The sequence below is a fragment of the Camelus dromedarius genome, chromosome 31, assembly GCF_036321535.1.
Source record: "Camelus dromedarius isolate mCamDro1 chromosome 31, mCamDro1.pat, whole genome shotgun sequence".
Taxonomy (NCBI): domain Eukaryota; kingdom Metazoa; phylum Chordata; class Mammalia; order Artiodactyla; family Camelidae; genus Camelus; species Camelus dromedarius.
The window spans coordinates 17,044,503-17,072,197 of NC_087466.1; the positions used below are offsets into that span (position 1 = coordinate 17,044,503).

At 46.7% G+C, this 27,695-nt stretch overlaps 1 protein-coding gene and 1 long non-coding RNA gene across 2 annotated transcripts in view; one reads left to right on the forward strand and one right to left on the reverse strand.

The window, feature by feature from the left end:
• ALDH2 (aldehyde dehydrogenase 2 family member) lies at positions 1–27,578 on the reverse strand. Its single transcript, XM_031442736.2, has 13 exons — positions 27,406–27,578; positions 17,671–17,775; positions 16,377–16,517; positions 15,189–15,268; positions 12,814–12,925; positions 12,189–12,317; positions 11,680–11,793; positions 9,189–9,291; positions 8,719–8,903; positions 5,630–5,794; positions 4,250–4,407; positions 2,825–2,939; positions 1–423 (listed from the first exon to the last, which is right to left on the reverse strand). Exons 1-13 carry the CDS (start codon positions 27,529–27,531, stop codon positions 391–393), a joined length of 1,566 nt encoding a protein of 521 aa, XP_031298596.1. The 5' UTR covers positions 27,532–27,578; the 3' UTR covers positions 1–390.
• The window catches only part of LOC135319746 (uncharacterized), a 35,051-nt gene continuing 25,130 nt past the window's right edge, over positions 17,775–27,695 (forward strand). Inside the window, exons 1-2 of the long non-coding RNA XR_010378593.1 lie at positions 17,775–17,960; positions 24,591–25,490. This is a non-coding gene — a long non-coding RNA (uncharacterized LOC135319746). The remainder of the gene's footprint in view (positions 17,961–24,590; positions 25,491–27,695) is intronic.

The following is a 27,695-nucleotide window of genomic DNA, read 5'->3' on the forward strand; positions in this document are numbered from 1 at the left end:
TGAAGAGCAACACTGTTTTTAATGAGTTTTAGTTCACAATACAAAGCAAGGCGCTAGCTGTCGCCCCAATGATAGTATAATGGTAAACAATGGCTTTTTCTTCCCCTGTTAAGGCAAGTTACAGAAGTGTATGTATCAGGTGGACAGGAGAATACATTTGACCCTGAAAGCTAGTAGTACTGTTGCAGTTTAAAAGGTTTTCCATATACCCTTCGCCCCAAGCCTACCCTCTTTATTGATTCAAATTCTGGAACTTTCTTGATCCAAGAGATCCTGTGGCCGAATTTCTTTTTTTTGAGAGCTTTAGCACGCAAGGGTCATTTCTCTCGGTTTTGTTGCTGTGCGTTGAACTTTCCATCACTGGATGAGTAAGGAAGCCAGCGTGGTTCTTTATGAGTTCTTCTGAGGAACTTTGACTGTGACCTGTGAAAGGGATGCAGAGAAACTGTCACGTCTTCATGCTTCCCTGTGGTCTGCAGGCACCCTCAGCTGGGTGCTGCTCATAGCTTGGGCCATCTTGATGGCCAGCTGCCCAATCCCAGGAACCACTAGGGCTGTGTTCTGCACAAGGTCACACTTTGCCTCCCCTTGACCTAGTCATTCTCAGCCAGTGAGGGGGCGGGGGTAGCAACTGTGCCCCCTAAAGGGCAGTGGGCAATGTCTGGAGACATTTTTGATTGCCACATTTGGGATGCTCCTGGCATCTAGCTAGTAAAAGTCAGGAATGCTGCTTAACATCCTATGTTGCACAGGATGCCTCCACAACAAAAATCATCCAACCTCAAATGTCCATAGTGCCAAGGCTGAGAGACCCTGACCTGGATCCACTGTGTTCCTCCACAAGAACCAGAGCCAGGAAAAAATAACGTGCTGAAGCTTGCAGGTGTTTCAGCGTGTTAAGTGGGAAGATTCCAGATTCAGATGGATGTGGGCTTGAATCCCATCTTTACTCCCTACTGAGCAAGTGCTTGACCTCTGTGTGCCTCATTCCCCCATCCGGAAATGGGATAACAGCAGTGTCGCCTTCACGGGGTCATTGTGAGCATTAAATGAGGTAACACACATAAGAAAGTCTAGCACAGATTCTGGCACCAAATAAACTCTCAGTAAAAAAGAGTTTAAAGGAAGAAATTTTCTCACCAGTCCCCCCTTGCAAACTTGACTTCTCTTCTGAAAAATCTCTATTTTTGTTAGGATCATCATTTGAGTTCCTAAAGCTCAAAATACAGGAATCTTTATCATGAGCACTAAGCACAGTGCCTGGAACAGAGTGGGTGCTGGGCTGAGTCAGCTTTGCCGCCTTCGCCTGCATCCTCTAACACTCTCAAGTCATCATCAAGTCCTGCCCCTTCTTTCTTCAAACACTTTCTCCCGCTTCCCCCAACATCTCACTTCCTGAGGTCTCCGGCGTTGGCAGCTTGGCTTTCTCCACGAGTCACCTCAACTCAAGCCTCTCCTTTTCAGGCTCTCCCGCTGCCCTCCAGGCAGTGCTTAGAAACTGCAGATCCTCGGGGGCTCAGTCCTAGCCCTCCCTCCCCCATCACCACCACACACCTCAGTAAGCTCCATAACTGCTGATGCGATGACCTGTTACAGGCCAGTGACACCTCAATGTCAGTTTCAAATCTGGGTCTCACCCCTTGTGGATACTGGGAACATTTCAATAAGCAAGCAAACATGTTTACTTTATTCCAGTGATCTTCCAGAGAACACAGGTTGTATCTTATTAGAGCCACATACCACAGAAGGTTATTCCCAGACATTCCACTGTAGTGCTGAATGAAGACCACGGTTTGCCTTTCATAACTCTGCTCCCCCTTTCTCATCCTGCTTCCTCCTGGCTGGGCTGTTTCCCCTGAGCCGTCTGTTTTCCGATCCTAGAAAAGCCTGGATCCACCTACTTCTCTCTTCTTAAAATATCGCTTGTGAGTATGTTTCCTGGTCAAATTATATTTAGTGTTCGTTGTAAAGAGGAAATCATTTCCACTTTAGTATCTTTCCTGTCTTTTTCTAATTGATAAAGATATCTGAGTATCTACATATGTGCGTAGATAGTTTTTAAATTGGGCTTATACTGTGTACTACTTTTCATCCTGCTTTTTTACTTTAAAGTATGAGCATTTTCCACAGCAGATATTCTACAAAAATACTTTAATAGCTACTTAGCATTCCATAATTTATTGGGCATTTAGGTTACGTCTGTTTTGTTTTGTTTTGTTTTGTTTCATGTTAGACAGAGAATGCTGTGATGGGTATTTATGGAAATAAAGTTTTCTTGGTATTTCTGATTAATTCTTCAGGCTATATTCCTCCTTCTCAAATTGTAAAAGCAAAGGACATAGGTATTTTTATGGCCCTTGATATCTGATGGCTCATAGCTTGATTCTTTGTTTTGTTTTTTGGATGGGAGGTAATTAGGGTTTTTTGTTGTTTGGTTTTTTTTTTTAACGGAGGGTACTGAGGATTGAACCCCAGACTTCATGCACGCTAAGCACACACTCTACCACTGAGCTCTACCCTCCCTGCCCATAGCTTGATTCTTTTTTTTTTTTTCATAGCTTGATTCTTATTAGGAGAATTTCCTTACTGCTTCAGTACACTAGGATTTTTCCTTCCTCTTCGGTTTTATGGAACTTGGTGTATAACAAAGCCCAGCTAAGGGTCGTGTAGGCAGAGTGGTGGTCAAGTCCCTAGTTATTCCTCAAGAGACAGAGACTGGCTCTTAACCCTCTTCTGTAGCTTCCATGGCTTAAAACAAGAAACTCGCAATAAACACTGATGGACTCCGGCACAGAGGAGAGGGCTGGGAGGCGCCCATACTCACGGTTTTCACTTCAGTGTACGCCTGCAGCCCATACTCTCCCAGCTCCCGGCCATTCCCAGACAGCTTGTAGCCACCAAACGGGGACTGGGCCCCAAACACATCATAGCAGTTGACCCTACAATTTGAGATGAGATTTCAGAAGTAACGACTGGGGAATAAGCATCATACCCCTCGGGCCTCCGGTACTGCTGTAAAATTCTGTTGAGGAAAATGGATGGGCAGAACCCTAGTAATCCCAGTCACACAGGAGTAGAAAGCAAGCTGCGTGAAATAAAGCCGTAAGTCATCGCGTCCTGCCTGGTGTGTCACAGGTGGACGGCAAATAACAGGGTGCATCATGTGCTAGCTTCCCATATTAATGAGTCATCTCTGCTACTTTCTGCTAAGCGTTTTTGAAATTATTTTAATTATTAAATTTTAACTGAATTTAAAACTCACCTCTTTAAAGGTGTATAATTCAGCACTTTATAGCATATTCACAGTGTTGTGCAACCATCACCTCTATATAATTCCAGAACATTTCTATCATGCCAAAAAGAAATCCTATACCCAGTAAGCAGTTACTCCCCATTCCCCCGCTTCTCCGGCCTCTGGCAGCCCCTCTACTTTCTGACTCCATGGATTTGCCTATTCTGGACATTTCATATAAACAGAATCATATAATATGTGGCCTTCTGTGTCTGGCTTCTTTCACTTTGTATTATGTTTTTCAAGGGTCATCCATGTTCTAGCAGGTATCAGTACTTCATTCCTTTTTATGGCTGAATATTCCATTGCACAGATAAGCCACATTTTCTGTATCGGTTTATAGACATTTAAGCTATTTCCACCTTTTGACAATTGTGAATAATCTGTGAGTATTCAGGTACACTTTTTTTGTGTGTAGATGTATATTTTTATTTCTCTCAGGTATATACCTAGGAGTGGAATTTCTGAGTCCTGTGGTGAGTCTACGTTTACCTTACTGAGGAACTGCCAGACTTTTCTATAGTGGCTGTAACATTTTACATCCCCCCACCCCAACATGTGAGGGTTCCAATTTCTCCACATCCCAGTCAACATTTGGTATTTTCTGTTTTACAAATTATAGCCATCCTAGTGGGTGTGAAGTAAGTGCTAAGCATTTAGGATAAGTGTTACACAGGTGTGGGCCCTCGGCTTTGGTCTCCTGCCCTTGCTGTAGCTTGGTAAGGAGCCCCAGGCATCCATCTGCTTGCCCAAGAACAGCTGCGTGGGCATATGTGCTGGAGGGAAGTTTAATCTCCTGGAGGAGAAGGGTGGGGAATCTCTATCTGCTACACCAAACCCTGACTCAGGAGGAACCGAGCCCAGCACCCCAAGTCTGGGATGTGAGCACTGGACTCTAGAAGGCCCTGGCTTGGGGATCTCAGCCTGGGTTGTAAGGAGCTGCTGGGAGGCACTTACCACACAGTGCCAGCCTGGAGGGCTTGGGACAAATAATTGGCCTTGTCCAAGTCCTTTGTGAAGACAGCTGCGGCCAGCCCATACTTGGAATTGTTAGCTCTCCCAACAACTTCCTCTATGGTCTTGAACTTCAGGATCTGCATCACTGGCCCGAAGATCTGGGGTGAGGAAGCACAGTGAGTGGACGTGGCAGACACAGAACCACCTATTATCTAGCTTTCACAGAGCCAACCAGATGATTCCAGATGTGGTGATAAGCCCCTAGACACACGCTAACAGTTCCAGGGGAGACAACAGCTCCTGTACTCACTGGAACACAAAGGGGAGGAAGCTAACGGGAGCTAGTGACGGTCTATGTGCCACGGGCCTTACATACCTTATCTTATTTCTAAACAGTCCTGAAAGGTAGAAGCCTGCACTGACAGGTTACATGTAGATTTAGCTTAAAAGACTGTAAGTCAGTCATTCAGCAAGGCACACACTAGACACTGAAGAAACTATGAACAAAGTAGGGTCTCTGATCTCAGGATGTTCCAGGTTTATCTTACACTATCCTTGCCCTATTTCTGAGCCAGCTCTACAAGGAATCCTGGGTCCTTTTAGTGGGCAATGGGGTTCAGAAACCAAAACATGAGAGCTAGGTGTGCCTGTGCTGTTGGGGTGCGGCTGCTCCCAGCCCTGTCAGGGAAGAGTCCCGGGGAACAGACTGTAAGTGACTGGAATCAAGTGTTGTACTTCTTTACCCTGATTCTGCGTTTTAATATTACTTTACTTTGAATTATCCACGAAAGCGGTGGCACTGTAGTCTTTTCCCTTCACAGGGCCGCTAAAGAGCTTAACCCAGCTGGGGAAGTAGAGCAGGTCTGAACTCCACCGGGGCCGAGTGCACACGTCGGGTCCCCCTTGGCTCTCCAGTGCCCGTAGAGCGTGTGGCTCTAGGCATTCAAACATTATTTGCGAAATGAACGAATGAATGAGATGGAGCTGCTGCCCTGTGTTCATGAGTGCTATGGGGAAGAAGGTCAAGGGATTCTCGCCACATAAAGTCAACCCTTTGATCTAGTCCAGTGTCCTGCTTACATGAAGGCCACGAGAAGGGCCAGGCAGAGTCATTCCTTGACTCACAGCTCGCAGGGACCAGAACACACAGGGCCTGTGGGCTGTGCCAGAGAATTCAGATGTTCTCCCCAACCGTGGGCAGCCATGAGAGGCTGAAAAGGAGAGGGCCAAGATCAGAAGTGAATTTTAAACAATCTGTCCTAGGCATAGAGCCAGGATTTGGCCCGAGGCCTGCTCATGCGTCACAGTCTCAAGATGCTGGAGTGAACTGTCCACTTGTCCTCCTAAGAACATTCCCCCGAGCTCTGGACCCATGCTAACCTCCTCTTTTGCAATGGTCATGCCATCTTGCACGTCTCCAAACACGGTGGGCTGGATGAAGTAGCCACGGTCAGCAGCCGCCCCTCCACCACACAGCAGCTTTGCCCCCTCCTCCTTCCCAGATTTGATATAGCCAAGGACCTTCTTAAACTGGGTTTCATCCACCTGAGGGAGAAGGAGCCCAGAGTTACAAAGATGCTAGAGCCAGACCTCTCCTAGCTGTAGGCTTAGAACCACACGGGCAAGGTGACAGCTGGGAAATGGGACAGATCATGAATAAGCAAGGCCAAAAACATTTAAAGAAAGGTTCCACCAACCTCATTAGCCCTCAAAGAAATGGGTGTCAAGCCCATTGTTTTTATTTTTCAATAATGAGATTAATAAAAATGTTAAGTAGTAAGAAAATGCATTGATGGCTAGGGTATGACACACACTTTGTAATATTCATACTCTATTAGAAGAACTAATACAACATGTCAGTTATATCTCAATTAAAAAAAAAGACTGTAAGCTGGTACAGCTCTTTGGGAAAGTGGCTTATTAATATTGGTCAAAAAATTAGATGTACAGCCAGAAAGAGAAAGAAAAATACCATATGATATCACTCATATGAGGAATCTAAAAAAAAAAAAAGAAAAGAAAAAGGACACTATGAACTCATCTACAAAACAGAAACAGACTCACAGACATAGTAAACAATCTTATGGTTACCAGGGAAGGGGGGTGGGAAGGGATAAATGTGGGAGTTTGAGATTTACAAATCTTAGCCACTATATATAAAAACAGATTTTAAAAAAAGTTTCTTCAGTATAATACAGGGAACTATGTTCAGTATCTTATAATAACCTTTAACGAAAAAATATAAAAACAAATATATGTATGTATGTGCATGACTGGGACATTGTGCTGTACATGAGAAATTGACACACTGTAAATGACAGTACTTTAATTAAGAAAAATTTTTTTCAAAGTTTCTTCTGTATAGCACAGGGAACTATGCTTAATATCTTATAATAACCTTTAATGAAAAAGAATATGAAAACAAATATATGTATATATATGCATGACCAGGACATGATGCTATACACTAGAAATTTAAAAAAAAAAAAATTAGATGTTCATATCCTTTGACCCACCAGCTATTTAACTTCTAGGAGTTTATTCTACATGGGACAAAGGGACCTGAACAGGGCTGGTCACATCTTGTAAAAGCAAAGAACAAAAACAATTCTAAGTACACATCCATAGAGGGACTGGTTCATATAACCAGCGGTACATCCATATATTCTGTCATCATTAATAACAGACCTGTAAACTAGCTGACCCAGAAAGATAGCCTAAGATACTGTGTAAAGAGAGGGGAACGCTTGTAGAACGATATATGTGATATAATCCTATTTTTGTTAAAACGAACGTACCAAAATGCAACTCTATGATGCCTATATGTGTGTGGTTACCTATGGGGAATGGACATGGAGGGGACCAAGACAGTCTTATTTTTTATTTTAAACTCTTTTTTTATTAAATTTTTATACACATTTGTATTACTTTAATAATTAAGCAGTCACAAACCACAAAGGAAAACAAGAGAGAAAAAGAGATGTTGGGATTCATAGCAGCGCTATTCACAATAGGCAGAAAGTGGAAACAATCCAAGGGTCTACCAGCAGATGAATGGATAAAGAAAATGTGGTCCATCCATTCAAAGGCATATTATTCAGCCATAAAAAGGAGTGAACTACCAAGTCATGAAAAGACATGGAGGAATCTGAAATGCACGTTGTTAAGTAAAAGAAGGCAATCCGAAGAAGAAGGAAAAAAAAGCCTAATCTGAAAAGGCTACAGACTATGTAATTCCAACTATATGACATTCTGGAATAAACAAAACCAAAGAGACAGTAAAAAGGTCAGTGGTTGTAGGGCTTAAGGGCAGGGAGGGAGGGACAAAATGGTGGCAAATGGGATTTTTAGGGCACTGAGACTATTTTGTGTGACACCGTGATGGTGGATACATGCCTCGATTCACTTGTCAAAACCCACAGAAGGTACACCACCAAGAGTGAACCCTAATGCAAACTGTGGCCTTTAGTTAATAATAATATATCAATATTTGCTCATCAAATTATAACAAATGTATCACACCAATGCAAGATGTTAGTAACAGGAGAAACCAGCAGGTAGGGAGGGTAGGGGATACATGGGAACTCTATACTTTCTGCTCATTTTTCTGAAAAATAGTCTATTAATTAAAAAAAAAAAAAAAAAGGCTGCTGCCTTGGCCAGTCCCTGGAGCCTGAAGAGTGCACACCAGCAGGGCAGACACCCTCAGGATAACAGAACCCACAGAGAGGCCGCAGTGGGCCCCAGAAGTGGGCTCAGGGCTGTGTGCAAGGGACTTGTGGGAGCTGGGAGCATCCAGGATCCTGTGGACTCTGGGAGGGGGTGGCTGGAGGAGGCCAGTGCAGGGCCCTGTGGAGAGTGAGCCTAGGACAGGCGGGGTCTAAGGACAGTGCTGCAAAAAGGACCAGGATGTGAGAGGAAATGGTGGGGAGAGGCACTGTGTTTCTTTCTTTTGTAATTATTATTGACTGTATTTTTACTGATTAAAATGAATACATGCTCATGGTAAAAAAAAATTTTTTTTAATTTTAAACCAAACAGTTCAGAAGAGTATCAAGTGAAATGAAGTCCCTCCGCTACCCATACCATGGCCCTCCGCCCCTTCCCAGAGGAAACGGATTAACAGGTATGCATGTGTCTTTCTGGCAGATGAATTTTTATGGAAGGCCAAGGTCTAGGAAACATGCGTTCCCTTCACACAGACGCTCCTAGTGTTTATTATGTGTATGTAATTTACAAAGGGCTTTCCATTATGAATTTCCACCTCAAGGCCACCCTGTGAGTTAGGGAAAGTAGGCATTATGAATGAGAATGGCTCAGAGAGGGCATGTGGCTTCCCAGGGGCACACAGCTGGTGCCTGGCAGAGCTGAGATTTGAAGCCAGGCCTGCCTGACTCAGAATCCAAGGCCCTTTCTGTTCTCCATGCTGGCTCTGGACACTAAAACCTACATGCAGCTGTTGGACTTACCTGAGGCCCCTGCTCAGTCTGGCTGTCAAAGGGGTTCCCAACCACACGAGACCTGGCCCGGGCAACACTCCGCTCCACAAACTCAGTGTAAATGTCCTCCTGCACAAAGGTCCGGGAGCCCGCACAACAGCACTGGCCCTGGTTGAAGAACAGGGCGAAGTGGGCCTGCTCCACGGCCCAGTCCACTGGGGAGGCAGAAGGTGGCCGTGAGAAGAGGAGGAGGAGAAGCCTGGCCCCAGCGGCTGCTACCCTTAACCCATTACCACCACCAGCCGCGTCCATGCCCACTGGGTGCCAGAGCCTGTGCCGGGAAAGACAGGCTCGATCTCTCCCTTCTAAGTGTGGAGGCCGGGTGGCAGACAGGAAGAGCAGCGGTCATAGCCCACTGTGGTAACGCAGCCAAGGGGAGGAGGACTGCAGAAGTGACAGCTAGTGGCAGGCTGATAGCAGACCTCCCCCCGAAAACTTACTGTCAGCATCTGACATGATGATGTTAGGGCTCTTTCCTCCTAGCTCCAGGGTCACTCTCTTGAGGTTACTGTTCCCTGCAGCAACCTGGATTAGGTGGCCAACCTGTAGGGAAGCAGAAACAGACCAGCTCTCAGTGGGAGGAAAGAACCAAACACTCTCATAGACACAGAACAGAAGCCCCCACAAAATGAAGTTGGATTACAAGAGACCTGGAGGATTCCACCCAATCTGGCCATTCACTTACCATTGCTGCCCCACCCCTCTGAGCTCCTAGGATGACAATGACAGTAACAACAGGAGTAGAGTCACTGCCGGGTGGCTTCTGCATACTGAGTACCATCTGCACTGTGCTGAGTGCTTTGTGTGCATTACGTTCAGCCCCACAGCAACCTCAGAGGTAGGGCTGACTCTCTTCTTTGATTTAGAAATGTGGGAGCTGCAGCTCAGAGTGGTCAAGTCACTTCCCCAAAGTCACAGAGCAAACGTGGGATACGGATTCACACTCAGACGGCCAGCGTCCAGCACCAGCTCAGACAGAACTGCTATCCTGCCTCTTTCACGCAGTGTTTTAAATGGTGTCTCTCAACACAGGGCAAGGATGGGTGCTTCTCACCTCCATGTTCCAAGACCCTGGCACAAAGCCACCCGATGTGCTGAATGAACACATGCATCTCAGTCAGGAAAGCCCCTTGGCAAGATTCTCAACATCCCCTTGAGGCACTGATTTAGGTAGTGACTAAGCAAAGAAAGGACCATGTCATCTTGGCCATCATCCTGCCCTCCTGGAACCACCATTACTGCATACAGACTGCACGTTGGGAAGTATCTTTATCTCAGGGGGATCTGTTTGAACATCACCTTCATTCAGCTATGCAGAGTGCCTTCTCTGAAGTCATGTGATGAAGCCTTCCAAGAACTCAAGGATAGGGAAAAGTTACCTCTTTAGAAGGAATTTTGTCCCTGCTTTCAAGGAGATTATGTTTTGTTTGTTTGTGGGCAGGAGATAAGTAGGTTTATTTATTCTTTCGTTTATTATTATTTTTTAAAAATTTAACAGAGGTACTGGGGATCGAACCCAAGAACTTGTGCATGCTAAGCACGCACTCTACCACTGAGCTACACCCTACCCTGCCTAAAGGAGATTATGTTTAAGGAATCATCAGGCATCTTATTTGTCTTTGTCTCTCAAGGGCCTGACAACAGAGCAGCACTCATTCACTCATTCATTCACTAGTTGAGCACCTACTCTGGGCTAGACCTTTGCTGAACACATCATAAGCTTTATCTCACTCACTCCAACCCTATGAGGTGGGAGCAGTTTTTATCCCCATTTTACAGATGGGGAAATGGAGGCTTCAGGAGGCTGACTTGCCCAAGGTCGCACAGCTAAGTAAGTGCTGCTGGAACAGTGACTCCGAAGTGCATGGTCTTCCCCACTGCACCACACCTCCTGTCTCTACTACATAAACAGTGCCATCCGTATTTTAACAGAACAGATGGAGCCCCAAAAGACATTGAGTGAATCACCCCATGTCATAATGACAAGGCTGGGATTTGAACTCGTATCTGTCTGAAGCCCACCCTTTTTAAAAGTTTTTTAAACCATATGCTACTATGATGAGTATATGAGTGTGTCTATTGACCCAGGCCTGTAATTGTTCATTTTTAGTTATGATCAGTATTTTTGTTACTATGAACCGTGATGGAGTGAGCATCTTTGTCTATGCATTTTTTTTGTTATTTTTTTAAAACTTTTTTCATTGAGTTATAGTCATTTCACAATGTTGTGTCAAATTCCAGTGTAGAGCACAATTTTTCAGTTATACATGAACATACATATATTCATTGTCACATTTTTTTCACTGTGAGCTACCACAAGATCTTGTATATATTTCCCTGTGCTATACCATATAATCTTCTTTATCTATTCTACGTATGCCTGTCAGTATCTACAGATTTTGAACTCCCAGTCTATCCCTTCCCACCCACCTCCCCCTTGGCAACCACAAATTTGTATTCCATGTCTATGAGCCTGTTTCTGTTTTGTATTTATGTTCTTTTTTTTTTTCTTTTAAGATTCCACATATGAGCGATCTCATATGGTATTTTTCTTTCTCTTTCTGGTGAAGCCCACACTTTTTAATCACCAGAGCAGTGCCAGTCAAGAAGTCTGACACGGCACAGGTGTTTTGACCTTGGGCAGGTGGTCAGCTCTGCGCTTTGTGAAGTCTAGGCAGTCTTGGTCTCTTTATCCCACATGAGATGCTGCCCCCACCCCCCAGCAGCTGAAGTTTCAACCAATCCACGAAGAGTTCCACCTTGATGGTCACTGCTGGCGCACGTGGGGCCCCTCACTTGAGCTACTCAGAGGCAGTCTTGTGACAGACCCTCGACACAGTACCCAGAGGCTAACTCTGAACGTATCATCCTTTGAGGACAGGGCTGCCTGAGCCAAACACACCACGAGCTTGAGGTCCTGGGGTGCCTTACCTCAGTGGAGCCTGTGAAGGCCACTTTGTCCACATCCTCATGCGAGGCAATGGCGGCCCCGGCTGTGGGGCCAAATCCAGGAACAATGTTGACCACACCAGGAGGAAAGCCAGCCTGTGGGCAAACAGCCAGGGACACTGGGAGTCATCCTCCTGCTCCAAAGGGCCTGGACAGAGGAATATGCATCCCTTCCCAGAGAAACCGAGGCAGTCTGCCCGCAACACAGCTGAGCAGTCTTACTGGGTACTGCTCAGGAACTGTAAGTGGTACAGTGAGGAACCTGTTGTGTGGGGTTCCCTGTGCCCACCCCCCATAACGATTTTCATTCTTGAAAGGGGTCTTGCAGTGAAACCCAATGCAAAAAAGAGGTGAAAGGGGGCCACTTCGGCCGAAGTGTACGAGGTGGGGGTCAGAGGGGCTCGGCCCCCACTTTGGGGCCCTTCCTCGGGACTCCTGTAGAGCAGGCCTGTTTGGGCATTTAGAGGTCAAGATGGACACGAGCCACGCACCTCCTTGATCAGGCTGGCCACATAGAGGGCAGTGAGTGGAGTCTGTTCAGCCACCTTCATCACAACCACGTTTCCAGTCGCCAAGGCTGGGCCCAGCTTCCATGCTTGCATCAAGAGCGGGAAGTTCCACTGCAATCAAGAACAGCCACCCCCCAAATCACAGCCCAGAGCTGCCTCAGCAGCAGAAAGGACCAGCCCAGAGAGCAGAACTCCCTGTGCTCCCCCCACAACTCAACTGTAGGTTTAAGACAGATGGAGGAGGCAGGTGGTGGATGATAATATTAGCAACCCACGTTCATCAGTGCTTTTTACGTACCAGGCACCATGCTACATTGTCGAATGCACTCCTCCCTACCTCCCTAAAACAGCTACTGTGTTCACTTACACTTTTCAGATAAGGAAACCGAGTCCCAGGGAGATAAGTGACTTGCCCGTGGTCACAGAGTTCACACAGGGCAGCAGCGGTTGGCTTTATTAAAGCCCACGTCCTCAACCACTGGCCAGGCCACCTTCCAGCATCATCCACAGACCCTCCCACCTTGGCAATGAGCCTGACCAAGATCACTGCCTCTCACAGCACTCCTGATAATAAACCTTCATTTGTTTTTATGAGGCTAACACTCACCGGGATAATCTGCCCGCATACCCCCACAGGTTCATGGCGGGTGTAGCTGAAGTAGTCCCCATCAATGGGAAGGGTTTTCCCATGGTACTTATCAGCCCAGCCAGCGTAGTAACTTAAATTAAAAAAAAGAAAATCCAAGCTTAATCAATGACTGTCAGGGACCCCTGTAAACCCTGGCAGAAAGGTAAGATTCAAACTGGTCCAGGTGGGTCTTTCGGATAGTTGTCTCTGCTCTTGGCTTATTTCCAGAAAGAATTAACCAACTGCTAGGGTCACAGTAATCCATTCTAGGTAACTAACCTCTACACCTCAGAGTCATCCAGGGTACTTGTGAAAAACACCAAATTCCAGGCACCCACTGCTGACGTACTCAGTCTGGCTCTCCAGGGCTGATGCTCAGGAATCGGTGTTTTTAATAAACATTCAGATTTATTAAACCGTGACTGTGGTACCGCCTAGCACCCTAGGTTAGCATCTGAGAACCATGGGTCAGCTCTGGTGGGAAAGTGCAAACCCACGTAACGGCTGGTACTTGCTGTGTGCAGAGTATTGTACTAAGACTTGGTAAACAGTCACCAGCAACAAATCAATGACTGGGTCCCAACCCTGTAAAATTTACTATCCAGACACAGAGGGACACAAGTGGCAGAAAAGCACAGTGAGTTAGAGCTAAGGGGAAAGGAAGAGCCGTGTGTTAGTAGTACATGATGGTTTTCAGGGAAATGAACGGTGGGGGAGAGATGCAACATGTAGGGCAAAAGACGGGTTCGTGAAACGAATGTCAAGGTTAGCCTGAGACCGGAGTTGACCTGGGTTTGAACATGCTTTTGTGACCTTGGGGAGAAAAATAGCCAGGGAGTTGCCAATTTGTACCAATTAAGGCAACACTGCTCCCTTCCTCCCAGGTCTATAGTACACAAGTTTCCATGCCTCCAAACAGGTATTTAATCGGCACAAAGGCAAACTGCTAAAACTCAGGACGGCCTGGGGCTCTGCCTTAGATTCATCAGGCTGCTCCCTCTGGGGCATCCTTGCAGATCCTGGCACTGCTGCCATTTGGAGCTGGACATTCCTTTGCTGAGGGGCAATTCACTGCATTGTAGAATTTTTAGCAGCATCCCTGGCCTCTATGCACTAGATGCCAATACACCTGTCCTCAGTGTGTCAACCAAAAAGGTCTCCAGGCATTACCCACTGTCCACGGGGAGACGTGACTGCCCTGGTTGAGAATTCCTGTTATGGGGATAACTACTGTTTTGTTGTCCAATCCCTACTTATCTTCTTCCCCTCCACATCCATCCACACGGTCATAGGGGAAAAACCATTATTTGCACAGCGGTCTGTACACTTGGACCATAGCTGGACAGATTCAAGGCCAGCCAATCTGGATCTCTCCTCCAGGAATTTGGCATGAGGGCTGAGGGACTGGAGCTTAGTCTGGCTGGAATCACGCATACGGAAAGAAACAAGCCTGGGTGTGGGCAGCCGGGCCACATAAGAGGCCAGGGTAATCGAGAGAAGAATGGAGCAGGGGGGCAGCCGTGAGACTCGGTGTCTTTCTGGATTTAAGACCCCGACTCTCCATAGCTGCACAAGTGAGGCTGGGTGAGTTCCTGTTACCTGTGACCCAGGGGCTCTGACAAAGCTCTTATTCCTCATCTTACATTTCTTGGTCATTAAAATGTTTATGATTAAACTAAACCCAAAGCCAACAAAAGGAAGCAAATAATAAAGATTAGAGCAGAAATAGATGAAAGGGAAAACAGAAAAACAAGAGAATCAACAAATCCAAAAGCTGGTTCTTTGAAAACATTCACAAAATTGACAGACCTTCAGCCGAACTAAGAATATTAGGGAGAACACACAAATAACTAAAATAAAAACAGACGCGGAGACATTACAACCGACCTCACAGAGATAAAAAGGATTATACTACTATGTGCAGTGGAAGCCAACAAATCAGAAACACTAGATGAAAGGGGCAAATTCCCAACTAACACATAAATTACCAAAAATGACTCAAGAAGAAAGACAAAAGGGGGAGGGTATAGCTCAGGGGTAGCGCGTGTGCTTAGCATGCATGAGGTCCTGGGTTCAATCCCCAGTGCCTCCATTAAAAATAAACAAACCTAGTTACCTCCCCCTGCAAACAAACCTCCCCCAAAAAATTTTTTAAAAAAAGAAGAGAAAACATGTATGTATGACTAATTACAGTTTGGGGACTGAGGGATTATTCCCATGAGATAGAGTCTAACTTAGAGCACATTTCTCCAACTCCTACGATCCTTCTACATTATTCTGCTTCTACCCTCCCCAGCAACACGCTCCCCACTTTGACACAGCCAGAACAAAGAAGAGGAAGCCTGAGCCCGTACCGGAGACATTTGAGGACCATGTCCAAATCCACCAGGTAGGAGATGACATAGGGCTTGCCATTGTCCAGGGTCTCCAAGGCCTGAGAAAAGAGAACAAGGTGATGCAGACAGGCGGACGCAGGAAAGAATTAGAGCAAATGGGGAGATGAACAGCACTGGGGCTCAGCACAGACTGAGAAGGGCTGGTGGCTAACTTTGTGCTAGACTTCCCAGCCTTTCTGGGCCATTGCCCCTCCCTCTTCAATGGCAGGGAGCATGAGAAGGGGGATGCGAGAAGGATGTACCAACTTCATTCAATCTTTTCACAAACACAGTTTTTCGAGCTTTTGCTCCATGCCAGATCTAGGTGCTGGGAATACAGAGACAGATCATGGAGCTTATAGAGCAGAAAGTCAGCAAATAATGACACGACTGTTAGTCACAAGTGTTCAGGGTGCTAGAAAGTGCCCAACCCAATCGGAGAAACTCCAGCGTGAGAAGCACCCTGTAGGCTAAAACCTGAAGGATATGTGGGAGGACCCAGGCAAAGGTGGAGGTACAAATGCTGATGAAGGGAAGAGCACCCTGGGCAGAGGAAACAGCATGTGCAAAGGCCCAAAGCTTGGCAGTGAGGAAGCTGAGGGAGAGCTGGTGAGCAGAGCTGTGTGTGTGAGGGCCACCGCCCAGCATGAGTTGGGAGATGGAGCCAGCCCAGGCAAGGCCTAGTAGACCATGTGGAGGGGGGATTTTATCCTCAGGACACGGGATGCCATGGAAGGGTGAAGAGCAGAGTGCCATGGTATAATCTGGCTTCTAGAAGGTTCACTCTGGCTGCTGTGTGCAGTATGGATTGGGAGAGGAAAGGGTACTGCCTCCTGGTTTCTTCCGCTGCCTGCAGCCAGAGAGAAGGCCCACCATACAAAGGGGGTCTGGGAGAGGTGTCCATCCCTGAGGGTCTTTATCCTGGGAAGGCTTCCCCATCATGGTCCCCTTAGCCCCTGAATCGCCTCCTTTCTTAGCCAAACTCACTGCATCAAAGGAGACACTAAGAGGCTCCCCAGGTTGGTGTAGGGGGGTACCCCAAAGGTGTCCAGCCTCTGCCATTCTAACCAGTTACTTGTCAGTAATGCAGCCCTTTCCTGGCTGTCCACAGGATGCTCTGAGCCCATTCACCTTGTGGGATGAGAGGGGAGGGGGCTGAGAACTCACTGCCAGGTAGCTCCGGTCCCGCTCAATCAGATCGGCCAGGCGGTTCAGCAGCCGGCCCCTGTTGGACGCATCCATGCGGCGCCAAGGCGAGCCCAGCTGGAATGCAGCCCGGGCAGCCTTCACTGCCCTGTCCACGTCTTCCTGGAAAACACCCACCAAGGCAGCTCAGGCCCTCTCAGCAATAACTGCCTCCAAATACCTCCTGCCCCGCTGCCAAATGCACCCCACAGGGGCTTCAGTCAATGCCCATGTGGAAAATGCCCCAAACAGTCCCTCCCAACCTCACAGGGCCCTGTTTGACCAGCTTCAGAATTAAGTGGTAGGGTTTCTCTCCCTCCCAGGAGTCACAGTGGGAGTGAGGATCCTGGCAGTTTTCTTTCCTGGATTTCCATTTCAAAATTGCCCCAAGAGTTTTGCAAGGAGAGGCACTCGGGGTAAGTGCTTAGAACTGGCTGTTTTTCCCTTCCTCCTTCCAAAGCAAGCCTAGTGAATGAACCATGCCTTCTAAGACCACTGGCAGTCTCCAGCAAAGGCAGGTTTAACCAGCTTCCCTCTCCTTGAGGAAGCAATAAAATGAACACAGCTAGCATTTTCCATATAGGGAGATGTGTCTCAGGAGGTGGGGAGCATGGTTTTCATTAATACTAAATACATTTACCATCAGACTACCCTATGAGCCAAAAAAGTAGTCACATTTTCTTTTACGAAAGGGAGTAAGACCTTAAATGTACATATAGAAGACTGTCTTAAAGCAGAGGGCAGGAGGCATTCTTGAATTATTTTTAATGCTTTCTCTATTTTAAAAAAATGAAATATTTTTTACTGTAAGTCCAATTTTTAAATTTTAAAATTAATATTACTGTTTTTATATTACTATGAGTATATGTAATTAAAACAAAATACAAGACAGACACCAGAGCTAGATCTCAGGAGACCCCAATTCTGCTCAACAAGATTTCCATCTAGCTGTGTACTTCCTTTCTCTGACCTTCAACTTCCAGGTCTGGAAAGGAGAGACTGGATTAGATGTTCTCAAATTCAATTCCAAGCCTACAATTCCACAACTGTATGATTTCTTGAACCCAGGTACAATCTAGCACCTTTGTCTACAAGGAAGAGTTTCTGTGGCTTTACTTACTCAAAAATTTTAATTGGCATTTTTTTAGTTATGGAAGTAATACACACATGGTAAGGTTTCAGCCATACAAAAACATATAAAATTAAAAAATGAAACCATCCTTGCCCATCTCCAACCGGCTCAGCCCTGCCCCGAGGTTAAGTCACCAATTCTCACCTTGTCCCCTTCAGCTACATGACAGATGACATCCCCGGTGGATGGACTGACCGTGGGGAAGGTTTTCTTGCTGACGGCGTCATGCCACTCATTGTTTATGAAGATCTGCAACGAGAAGGAAGAAAGTCCTCAGGACCAGCGCTCCTCCCGACACTACCACCAGCGATGTTAAAAAAAAAAAATCAGGAAGTACAAATGTGAATTAGCTTCAGAGGGATGTGGCCTGTAAGTTAAAAGCACAGGCGTGGAGACAGTTTGAGCTGGAGCACCCAGTCTGCCAAGTGCTGTGGGTAAGTCACTTGACCCTCCAATGCCTTGGTTTCTTTGACCTGAAAAATGAAGAGTACGTTCCTACATTATCAGTTATCTGTATCTATTGCTGTGTAATGTCACCTCAAAATCTGCTGGCTTAAAGTGATTTATCATTCTCTCTCAAAGTTGTGTCCAGTGATTGGGCTCAGGTGGGCAAGGCTTGCTCGTGTGGTTGCAGAGCAAGGGCACCTGGGGCTGCAGGTGCGAGCTGGCTTCTTCACTCATCTGTCTGGCACCACCTGGCAGCCTGGGCTTCCTGACATTATGGCAGACGCAGGCTAGTCGGGCCTCCCACGTGACAGCTGGCTTCCCCAGTGTTCCAAGACACCAGGCAGAAGCCGAAAGGCTTCTTAAGAGCTAGCTTCAGAAATCACATGGCCTCATTTCTGCCACCAAATTCCATTGATGAGTGTGAGTCACAGGCCCAGTCCAGACTCACAGGAAGGAGAGGCGACTCCTCTGCTTAGGAGGAGCTGCAAAGAATGAGCAACCCCCTGTCCTCTGCCTCACTACTGTGAGGGTTGTTGTGAGAACCCGGTTAGGTTATTCTTTCATCCACTCAGTAAATACTTAGTGAACACCTGTGATGCACCGGCACCATTCTAGGGCTGAGGACACCATGGGAACTAAACTCAGTAAGAACCTTTCTCTCGTGGAGCTGGTGTTCTGGTGGGTACAAATAAATAAACAATCAAGTACACAAGGCAACCTCAGATTGCAGTTTTAAGTGCAAAGGGGAAAAACAGGATCCAGAGAGTATTAAAATGAGGGAGGAGAGAGAACTCTAGCTGGGGTGGTCAGGGAGGGCTTCTCGGAGGAGCAGGCATTTGACTTGAGCCCCAACTGATGAAAAGGAGCCAGCCACCAGAAGAAAAGGAGGATGAGTCCGGGCAGCAGGAACAGCAAGTGCAATGGCTCTGGGGCAGGAACAAGTGGTGTATCTGAGAAAAAAAAAAAAACAGGCAGCTAGAGTTACTGGCGAACCGGGAGGAAGTGCTAGGAGATGGGGTCAGAGAGGAGGGCGGGTCCTGTGATGCCCTCAGCTCAGGGGGAAGCAGCTAGCAGGTCATTTCCAGTGGAGAGAAGGGTGTCGCAGAAAGAGTTCAGGCTGGAAGCCAGGTGGACCGAGTTCATGCTGGACTCAGCCCTACCCTGTGCACACGCTCCCCTCTCTGAGACTCGGCCTCGCCTCCTGATGACCTTCGGAGCAGGAGGAGGGTCTGGCACGCTCTCTGTGACCATTCTGAACATCTGTTCCCACTGTCACCCCGAGTGCAGGCTCAGGTCTCACAGTCCCACACCCAGCAGCTTCACTGAAGCACTAGAAGCCAGAGGTCAGGGAGCTCCAGAGGGAGGCAGGCCCTGGTGGGTGGGGGGTGAGCCTGGCTGGTCCTGTACTGTTCCCTCCAACCCCTTCCCCCTAGCTGACCAGGACGGTTCACCCAGTCCCACGAGGAAGGATGTCCTGCCCACCTGCATGTCATGGAAATGGTGAATGACTGTTTCTAGCTACTCATTATGTGGCAGCGCTGGTACCAGGAGCTTTCTGCACCTGGCTTATTCCCATTTAAACCTCACAGCAAACCTAGGTGAGCTTCATCCTCTCCACAGTGGGGGACACTGAGGCACAGAACAGTCAAGCTACTTGCTCAAGATCACACAGCAGTGAGGGCAGAGCTCGGATTTAAACCCAGGTCATCAGAACTCCAAGGCCTGTGCTCATTGCCCAGTTCTTCCCCCAACTCCAGCCTCCAGTCAGAGCCCACGTCTGCCTTCAAGGAGGTCAGAACTCTTGTTTCCTAGTCTCCATCCTCATGGTGTACTTACTGCCCTATTGCAAGTCTGATTTTGACTTTTTATTATGGGTGCTGTGAAAAGCACCAGCCTCTAAGCCAGACAGACGTGGATGCGAATCCTGACTCTACCCTTCACAAGCTGTGACCTTGGGCCAGTCCTCTCATATCCAGATGCTTCATCAGCCCCTGGGAATAATACATCTGGGGGCTGATGTGAGGATTAAATTCAATGAGGAATGTAAAGCTCCAAAGCCAGGACCCTACACACAGTGGGTCTCACCACTACAATCACAACATCACTCCAGATGCCTGCACAGCAGCATACTAAATTAGTTCATCCGGAAAAAGTTCTTATTGTTATTTTGCAAAGATCAGATATGAAGTGGCAAAGTGGGCCAATCTGGTCAAACTCCCCAGTCCTCACCCCTTCCTCCCTGGGCAGGGCCCACGCTGTGCCCCTGATCTAAGACCACTCCCTGGCACCTATCTGCCTCTCAATGCCCTGGATTTGCTGAGTCACTCTCCACTGTTGAATTTTCAACAATTCATCCTCCCCTCTAACTGACAGGAGGAGTTGAAATACTGAGTTACCAAAATGTGATACAAAGACAGGAAGTAAGCAAGTGCTGTTAGAAAAATGGAGCTGACAGGCTTGCTCAATGCAGGGTTGCTACAAACCTTCAATTTGTAAAAAAAAACAACAACGCAGTATCTGCGAAGTGCAGTAAGATGAGATCCGCCTGTATTCCTGACGGGGCTGCTGCAGCAAACATCTTTGACGTGCATCTCTGCAAACTTGGGGCAGATTACCATATGAAAATTAGAATTGCTGACTGGAGGATAACATGATCCTTGGCTGCCTCAGATATCTTTTTTCCAGGCCCCTGAGGATTAGGAACTGCAAACAGAAACTTGGTGTGGGGGAGGGTGGCTTAGAAACCGGGGCAGGGACAGCAGAGCTGGGAGAAGGGGACTGGAGGACCCTGGGGAGGAGTCCTAACCAAGGCAAGGACAGAGCGATATTCTGGTGCCACCGCCACCTCATGGCAATGGACAGTCATAAACTGCCCGAGGTCACCAAAAAAGGTTAAATACCAATAGCTCCAATTTACAGAGGCAGGACACATTCTAGAAAAATTTTATTTTCAAACTTTGATGGATGAAAGAATTAGGGATCTGTTACCAAGGAAATTTACATCCCTGGAGTATGTCATTTTCCCCAAGAGTGAGTGAGCAAATGTGGTTTTCTATCCTGGGGTGACTCCTGCTGGCACTGGCATTTTCAGTAACAGTTGGGCGATTTATATCTAAGAGAAAACAGATGCTGTCTTTCATATCACACAGTCCTAAGGAGAAATGCTCAAGATAAACACGGAATGCCACACACATTCACACTTCTACATACAATCATCTAGAAACCTCAGGGTTAGTTTGGGGTTAAAGCCAAGGGCAGCCACTTCCCCTAGACTTGCTGGAGACTTATGGCACCTGACGCCAGCCTTCCCCTCCCCTCCCCTCCTCATCCCCCAGGGCCTTTGGTCCCAGTTCCTGGATTTCCACCCCCTTCTGGACTTTCACCACTTCCAAGATGGGAGGGACAACTCTCCTGTGGACTGTTTCCCAGGCAGGCACCGTTTCAATTTGTCAATGTGCCAATGGGCTTATGGTTTGGCAATCTCTATCTTGCTATAATCCATTCTTCTGGTCCATTTTATCACTCCCTGCATGTCCCCACAAACCTGTTCATGTTAACTCCCATATTCTTTGCAAAGACGCCCTTTGGAGTGGAACTACTGGATTCCAGTGGCTTGCTACTAGAGAACAAAATTGTAAACACAGTTTCATAAGGGACGACTATTCATGTCTTCAATAAATATTTACTGAGCAGTGATTATATTCCAGTCTTGGTGCTGGGAATACAAATGTGAACACAAACTCGGCTCCTCGCATCTGATTTCAAATATTCAATCCAGTTGTCTCATAAAAATCTACATCCTTGTTTGACCACAGGGCCTGGTCACGAGGCAGCACAGCCTGTGGCTAAGGGCGTATGTGATAGAGATGGACAGAACTAATCTTGAACTCTGGTTTCATAATCTATAAGATAGGATGTGCTTCCTAGGTTGTTAGTAGGATGAAAGGTGAAAATGTAGGTACAAGTTATCAGGCAAAGAGGGCCTGACAGATCATAAGTGATCAATAATTATGATTATAGGATCAGGGGACACATGTGTGTCCACAACACACACATCTGGTCTCAGTTTGACCTCAATACCACAAACGTTCTTATAACCCAGTCACCTGTGGCTCAGCATGTTCCCAGCACGTCCTAGGCAGGCAGGAGATACTGAATGGCATTCATGTTCATTTATAATAGAAGCAGAAGTAACCAAGGTGGGGCCAGTGAAATCCTCAGATTCCCTGGCTTCCCTGAATCTATTGTTTATACAATGGATCTTAAAACTCCTAAACAAGCAATTAAACCAGTGCGATCAGCGTGGGGAATATTTCACTTGACTCATTTGGCATATAGTCACGCCAGGCCACTGGTTGCCTAACACAAAAGACTCTCCCAAGGAAAACAAGATAAATCAAATTCCTATTCTGTATATACTGCTCGTCAGCAGTGATTGTCTGCAGGGGTGGGGCATCAGAGGACTGCCACTTTCTTTTTTGTTGTTGTTTTTATATTAGCTTACAGGCTACTAATTTTTAAAGAAACAAAACATTTAAGTCAAATTCCCCTTGAATCATTAGCCACATGCAGATTCCCTGTGTAACTCAGCCATCAAGCCAAGGAGCATTTTCCTTCCAGAACATTTTTATCCATTTATATATAGCTTTATCCATCCACATTCAGTGGGAAGTTTGCTTTGGTAGTGGGTTTAATTAGTTTACATCTCTCAGAGTGGTGTACATTTCCTCCCCTTGAAACATTGTTTTTGAGATCCATTTATTTATACAGCTCCAGCTAATTCCTTTAACTACTGCATGCAGAGAATTATTCCTTCCTGTGGGGGACAGTATAGCTCAAGTGGTAGAACGCATGCTTAGCATACACAAGGTCCTGGGTTCAATCCCCAGCACCTCCTCTAAAAATAATACAAATAAGTAAACCTAATTACCCCCCCCAAAAATTTTTTTTAATGTAAATAAGTAATTTTTTTCAAAAAGAATTATTCCTTCCTATAACTGTTAACATATGTTGTTTATCTATTTCCTCATGGAACACAAGCTGGCTTATTTCTTGGTTTTTGCTAACATGTGGCAACAAACATCTCTATGTGCCCATGTGTATTTCCAGTATTTCCACCTCAAAACACACTTCTGTAACGTTTGACTTTTTGACTGAGGATGTATTACTGTTTGAATCAGAAAATTCTATATAGGGAGATCCTTTCTTAATTCCCTTTTGGTCAGTTCTCTCTTTAGTTTCTGAGTTTTGTGATCAAGAGACTAAAAATAGAGACACAAATTTAATTCATCCCAAACTTCCATTCAACTTTACGGCAACCTAGCTCACCCCTTCAGGAAACAACTTACAACTACAACAGCTCCCACATAAAATGGAGTTATATCATCATTATATTGTAAGCTCAACAGCATCACTGTTATCTCCTATTTAAGGCTTCAGTAAATACAGAGATACAGCCAGGCACATGTTAAGGGCTGTGCAAGGACTGACCCTCTTTTATCCTCACAGCAACTATACCATGTAGATGGGATTTTTATCCCATTTTGCAGATACAGCAGCTGAAGTACAGAATTAAGTAACTGCACCCCACCCTCCATATCCCCCCTTTCCTGCCTCATTTTTCTCCATATACACTGATTGCCTTCCTCACATTTCACTTATTTGTCTATTTCCACCTTCCAAGATGCAAGCTTCCCATGGGTAGGAATTACTGTCTGTTTTGTTGATTGGAACTGGGGGTGAGACAGGCTGGGACCTGGGACCCTTTGCTGCAGTGCTTGCACCTGGACAGATGTCTCCTCAAGCAACAGAATACACAGAAACTATAAGGGACTAAAATTAACTGTGTACATGCCCAGTTGGGGCAAATTATGAACAGGAAGATACAAAAACAGGACCAGATGGCTTTACAGGGGAATTCTACCAAACATTCAGAGAAGAGTTAATGCCCATCCTTCTAAACCTATTACAAAAGATTGCACACAGCACCACCAATGGGGTAGGCCAACCACCCAGGCCACCCCTCTGGCCTGACGGGTGGATCCGCCCCCACCATCACCCCATTTAAGGGATCAGCTCACCCCCACTCAGGGAACAAGCAAGGGAACCTGTTATTTGTTATACTTGTTTAGAGAAGTCATTCTGGCTTATACATGAGTTAACTTGAATTTTATACTAACTAAAATAGCCTGTTTGTGGCCTATCAGACATGTATTATACATCTGCTTTGATTATTAAAGAAAAGGGCAAACTGACCAGAAGTAAAGTATGTCCATGTTAGAGATAAAAATTAAATGCCCCTCCTCCTGGGATGCCAATGCTACTAATCCCTTGATGATAAGACTCCCTTCCCAGGAGCCAAGGCCATACTGACTCCTTATGTACGTGCTGGTCTGTTCTTTTTTTTTTTTCCTGAAGCCTTGAAGAAATGTAACCCTGACTTGTTTAACGTTCTTTGTTCTGACAAGATACAAAACTGTGCTGGAAGCCATGCTTCTCCAGAGCAACAACTCAGAGTAATCTGAGAAGCGGGCTTCCGGACTAGTCCTCAGTTTGGCTCAAATAAAACTCTTTCCTATTCTTATTACTGATTGTTTATTGATTGTTTTTGTCAACAGTTATTATCATCAATCAACATAAATTGGTGATGTTGAAGAATAAAAAAAAGAATTAGTCACGCCTCATCCAGAGAAATTACTCTGCCGAAACCACAGTCCCTTGGGTTTTCTTTGGAGTTGCCTTTTACAGATCTTAATTACTCTCCAAGTCAGGGAAGAAAAAAAAAGAATGAAAAATGAAAATCAGTTTCCTTGACAGAGGTGTGTCCCTAAAACCCACCAAGGATGAGAAACGTTGATATTCATGAAGACCGGCCATAAAGGTCCCTGCAGGTGAGTGGGAGGTGGAACTCGTCCTGAAATCTTCCTAAGCCAGCCAAGAAGATCTCCCCCAACCCTGCAGCTCCACACAGGACAAGGAGAGGGAAGAGGACCCAGGAAGGTCAGCCAGACCACCCAACTCTGCCTCTTTTGGGTTAGGAAATATAGGTGTGAAGGAGAAGCCCTATTGCCTGTGCCCCACCCCCAACCCCAAGGAGAGAACCAACAAGCTTGAAATACAGCATTCCCCAGGTGCCCTCAGGAGAGAAAACCCAGGGCCTACAAGAGCAACTTCAAAGCCTATTTAAGAACTCCTTTTGGGGAAGCTCCAGACTTCAGACCAGTTCATTGAACATCAAGGGACCAATAACCCCCAGGGAAATTCCAGGCATATGATCTGGCTTGTACCTAGAGCCCCTGGTAAGAGACTCAGAATTTTAGGATTAGTCTTGGCATTCTTGCCCACAGGGTTTGCAACAATACAACACTGAAGACGACCCCAAGGAGCTTTAAAAGGGACCAGTTCCAGCAGAGTGTAATGCTCATGTGGATTGCTTTGCAGCCCTTAGGAAGAATAAGTAAGCTAAGAATAGGAAGATAATCCAGATACTCTGTTCAGTGAGACAGAGCTTCAGAATGGTAAGTGCTATGATCTCGTTTATGTTAAAAAAAAAAAAAAAAATCTGATGCACACTCACTCATGGGCTCTCTCTCTTACAGACACACACACACACACACACACACACACACACACACACACACACACACACACACACACACACACAAATGCAAAGAAAATGTCTGCAAGACCACAGACCTACCAGTTAACAGTGCTCCTGGAAGGAGTGCACAGGGGTAGGTGGGAAGTTTCATGTACTCTCTGCATTTGTACCCAATAAGCAAGGGTTACTTCTATGATCTTAAAAAAAAATCTGATAAAGAAAAGTAGCCTCAGAAAGATTCTACTCTGCTCCCTCAATTTACATTCCCAAACTAAATGTGCTATCTGCCAGGACTGTGTGCACGTTTGAAACCTGTTTCCTCACCTCCAAGTGAGCACAAAGTAGCGTAATCTTAATTAGGTCCTGTGGCTACAAAGGCGTGGAGTGCTACCGCCCTTCCCTTGAGAATATTTCTGCTACATCTTTTTGATGTTCAAGTCTTTCAAGCATGGTTAAGTAGCCTACCGAGGAAGCAGCAGGCGCTGCCTTTTTGGCTTGTGTTATGCATGTGTGTTTTATTCTATCTTTTTTCCCTAATATCCGTTAAATCACATAGATGTACCTTCACTCATGGCCTGTGTGTAGATTTGCAGCCAAGCTCTCGGTCAGAGAGCAGGTCCCCGATAGAAACCAGTCAGCCAGGGGACGGCTCTACAGCATCCCAGGTTAGCAGTGATCCCTTTATTCCCACCCAGAGTTGCATCAGTAGTACCATAGGAAGTTCTGGTTATCAGTTACTCTTGGGAGCCTAGATGTGAACCCCAACTTTGCCACTTACTTCAGATTCAGTAAACCTCTTTGTAACTCAGTCTCTTCATCTGTAAACTGGAGATAAGCACGGTACCTACCTCCCGGGGCTGTTTTAAGGATGAAATGACAACACAGGTAACCGTTTAGATTGGTGCCAGGTACAAAGGATGTGCACAGAGAATAGGAGCTTTTACTCCTGTAAGTGCCCACTGGGTTTATGAGGCTCTGTGCTGGCCCTCTGACCTCCTCCCCACTTTACAGAAATGGAAGGGCAGGAACTATACTTGTTGCACAAACAAAAGGAACACTTTCATAGCCCAGTTCCCCCTCTGAATTCCAGCACTTTACCCAAACTCACAGATCAAAAGAGAAAATATTCCTAAGTCGTAGTTGAGCAAGAAATCAGGCACTAGTAATCGGTGTTATCCTGGAAGGCCATTCCTTACTTTGATTAAAGAAAGCCAGCTCTTTGGAAGGCGCCGTCACCATTTGGGGACTGCACTCAGTGGCGTAGGTCCCCACCTTTTCCCAATTTCCTCATTGGAAGCGCCTGGACGCCGAGTGGCCTGACCTCTCCCTTAGCGAATTGGTGAACCTTGGCTGAAAAGGACCCCTCCTTTTCTTGTTTTTCCTTTTGGCCTTCCTTGGAAGAGGGCATGAGTCAAGGGATAAAAGAGATAACTCCGAAGACAGAAAAGGTTCCTGCAAAGAGGGTCTTAGATGGACATGTCCCCTGGGTGGGTGATATGAGGACTCTGTGCAGATATAGGGGCGATTAAGAAGCTCAAAAGCCGAGGACGATCGAGGGGAGGATGGAACCCCGAGAGTCAGCCTTGGAAAACGGAGTCAAATAAGCGGCCAAAGTCACGGCCAGATAATGGAACTTAGGTGTCAGAAGTGGCGAGAGGGCCAAACCGCTCACAGGCAGGGAAGGGAGGGTGTGCAGAAAGAGCAACTGCAGCAAACCACTCGGGCCCCAAGTGGGTAAACTGAGGCCCAAAGGGGCCCCGGGCCTTCCCAGCAGGCGGGCTCCGTCCCCGCAGAGAACGAAGCGCTGGCCGGGACGGGGCCGGCGGCCTCACCTGGTTGTAGATGACTTCGGGCTGCTGGTTGGGGGCCGGCACGGCCTGGGTGGCGGCGGCCGACAGCAGGCGGCGGCCCAGGCGGGGTCCGAAGCGGGAGGCCGCGACCGCGGCGCTGCGCAACATGCTGAAGGTGCAGCTGGTGCGCGGGGCGGGGCGCGGACGGCGTGTGCTGGGTCCCAGGCCTCGGGGATCGCGATGCCCCAGGCCTCTCCCCGCCCCCGGTTCTGCCGCCAATGGGCAGGCGCGGGGGGGGCGGGGCCCGGGACGGGCTCGCGCCTCCACCACGC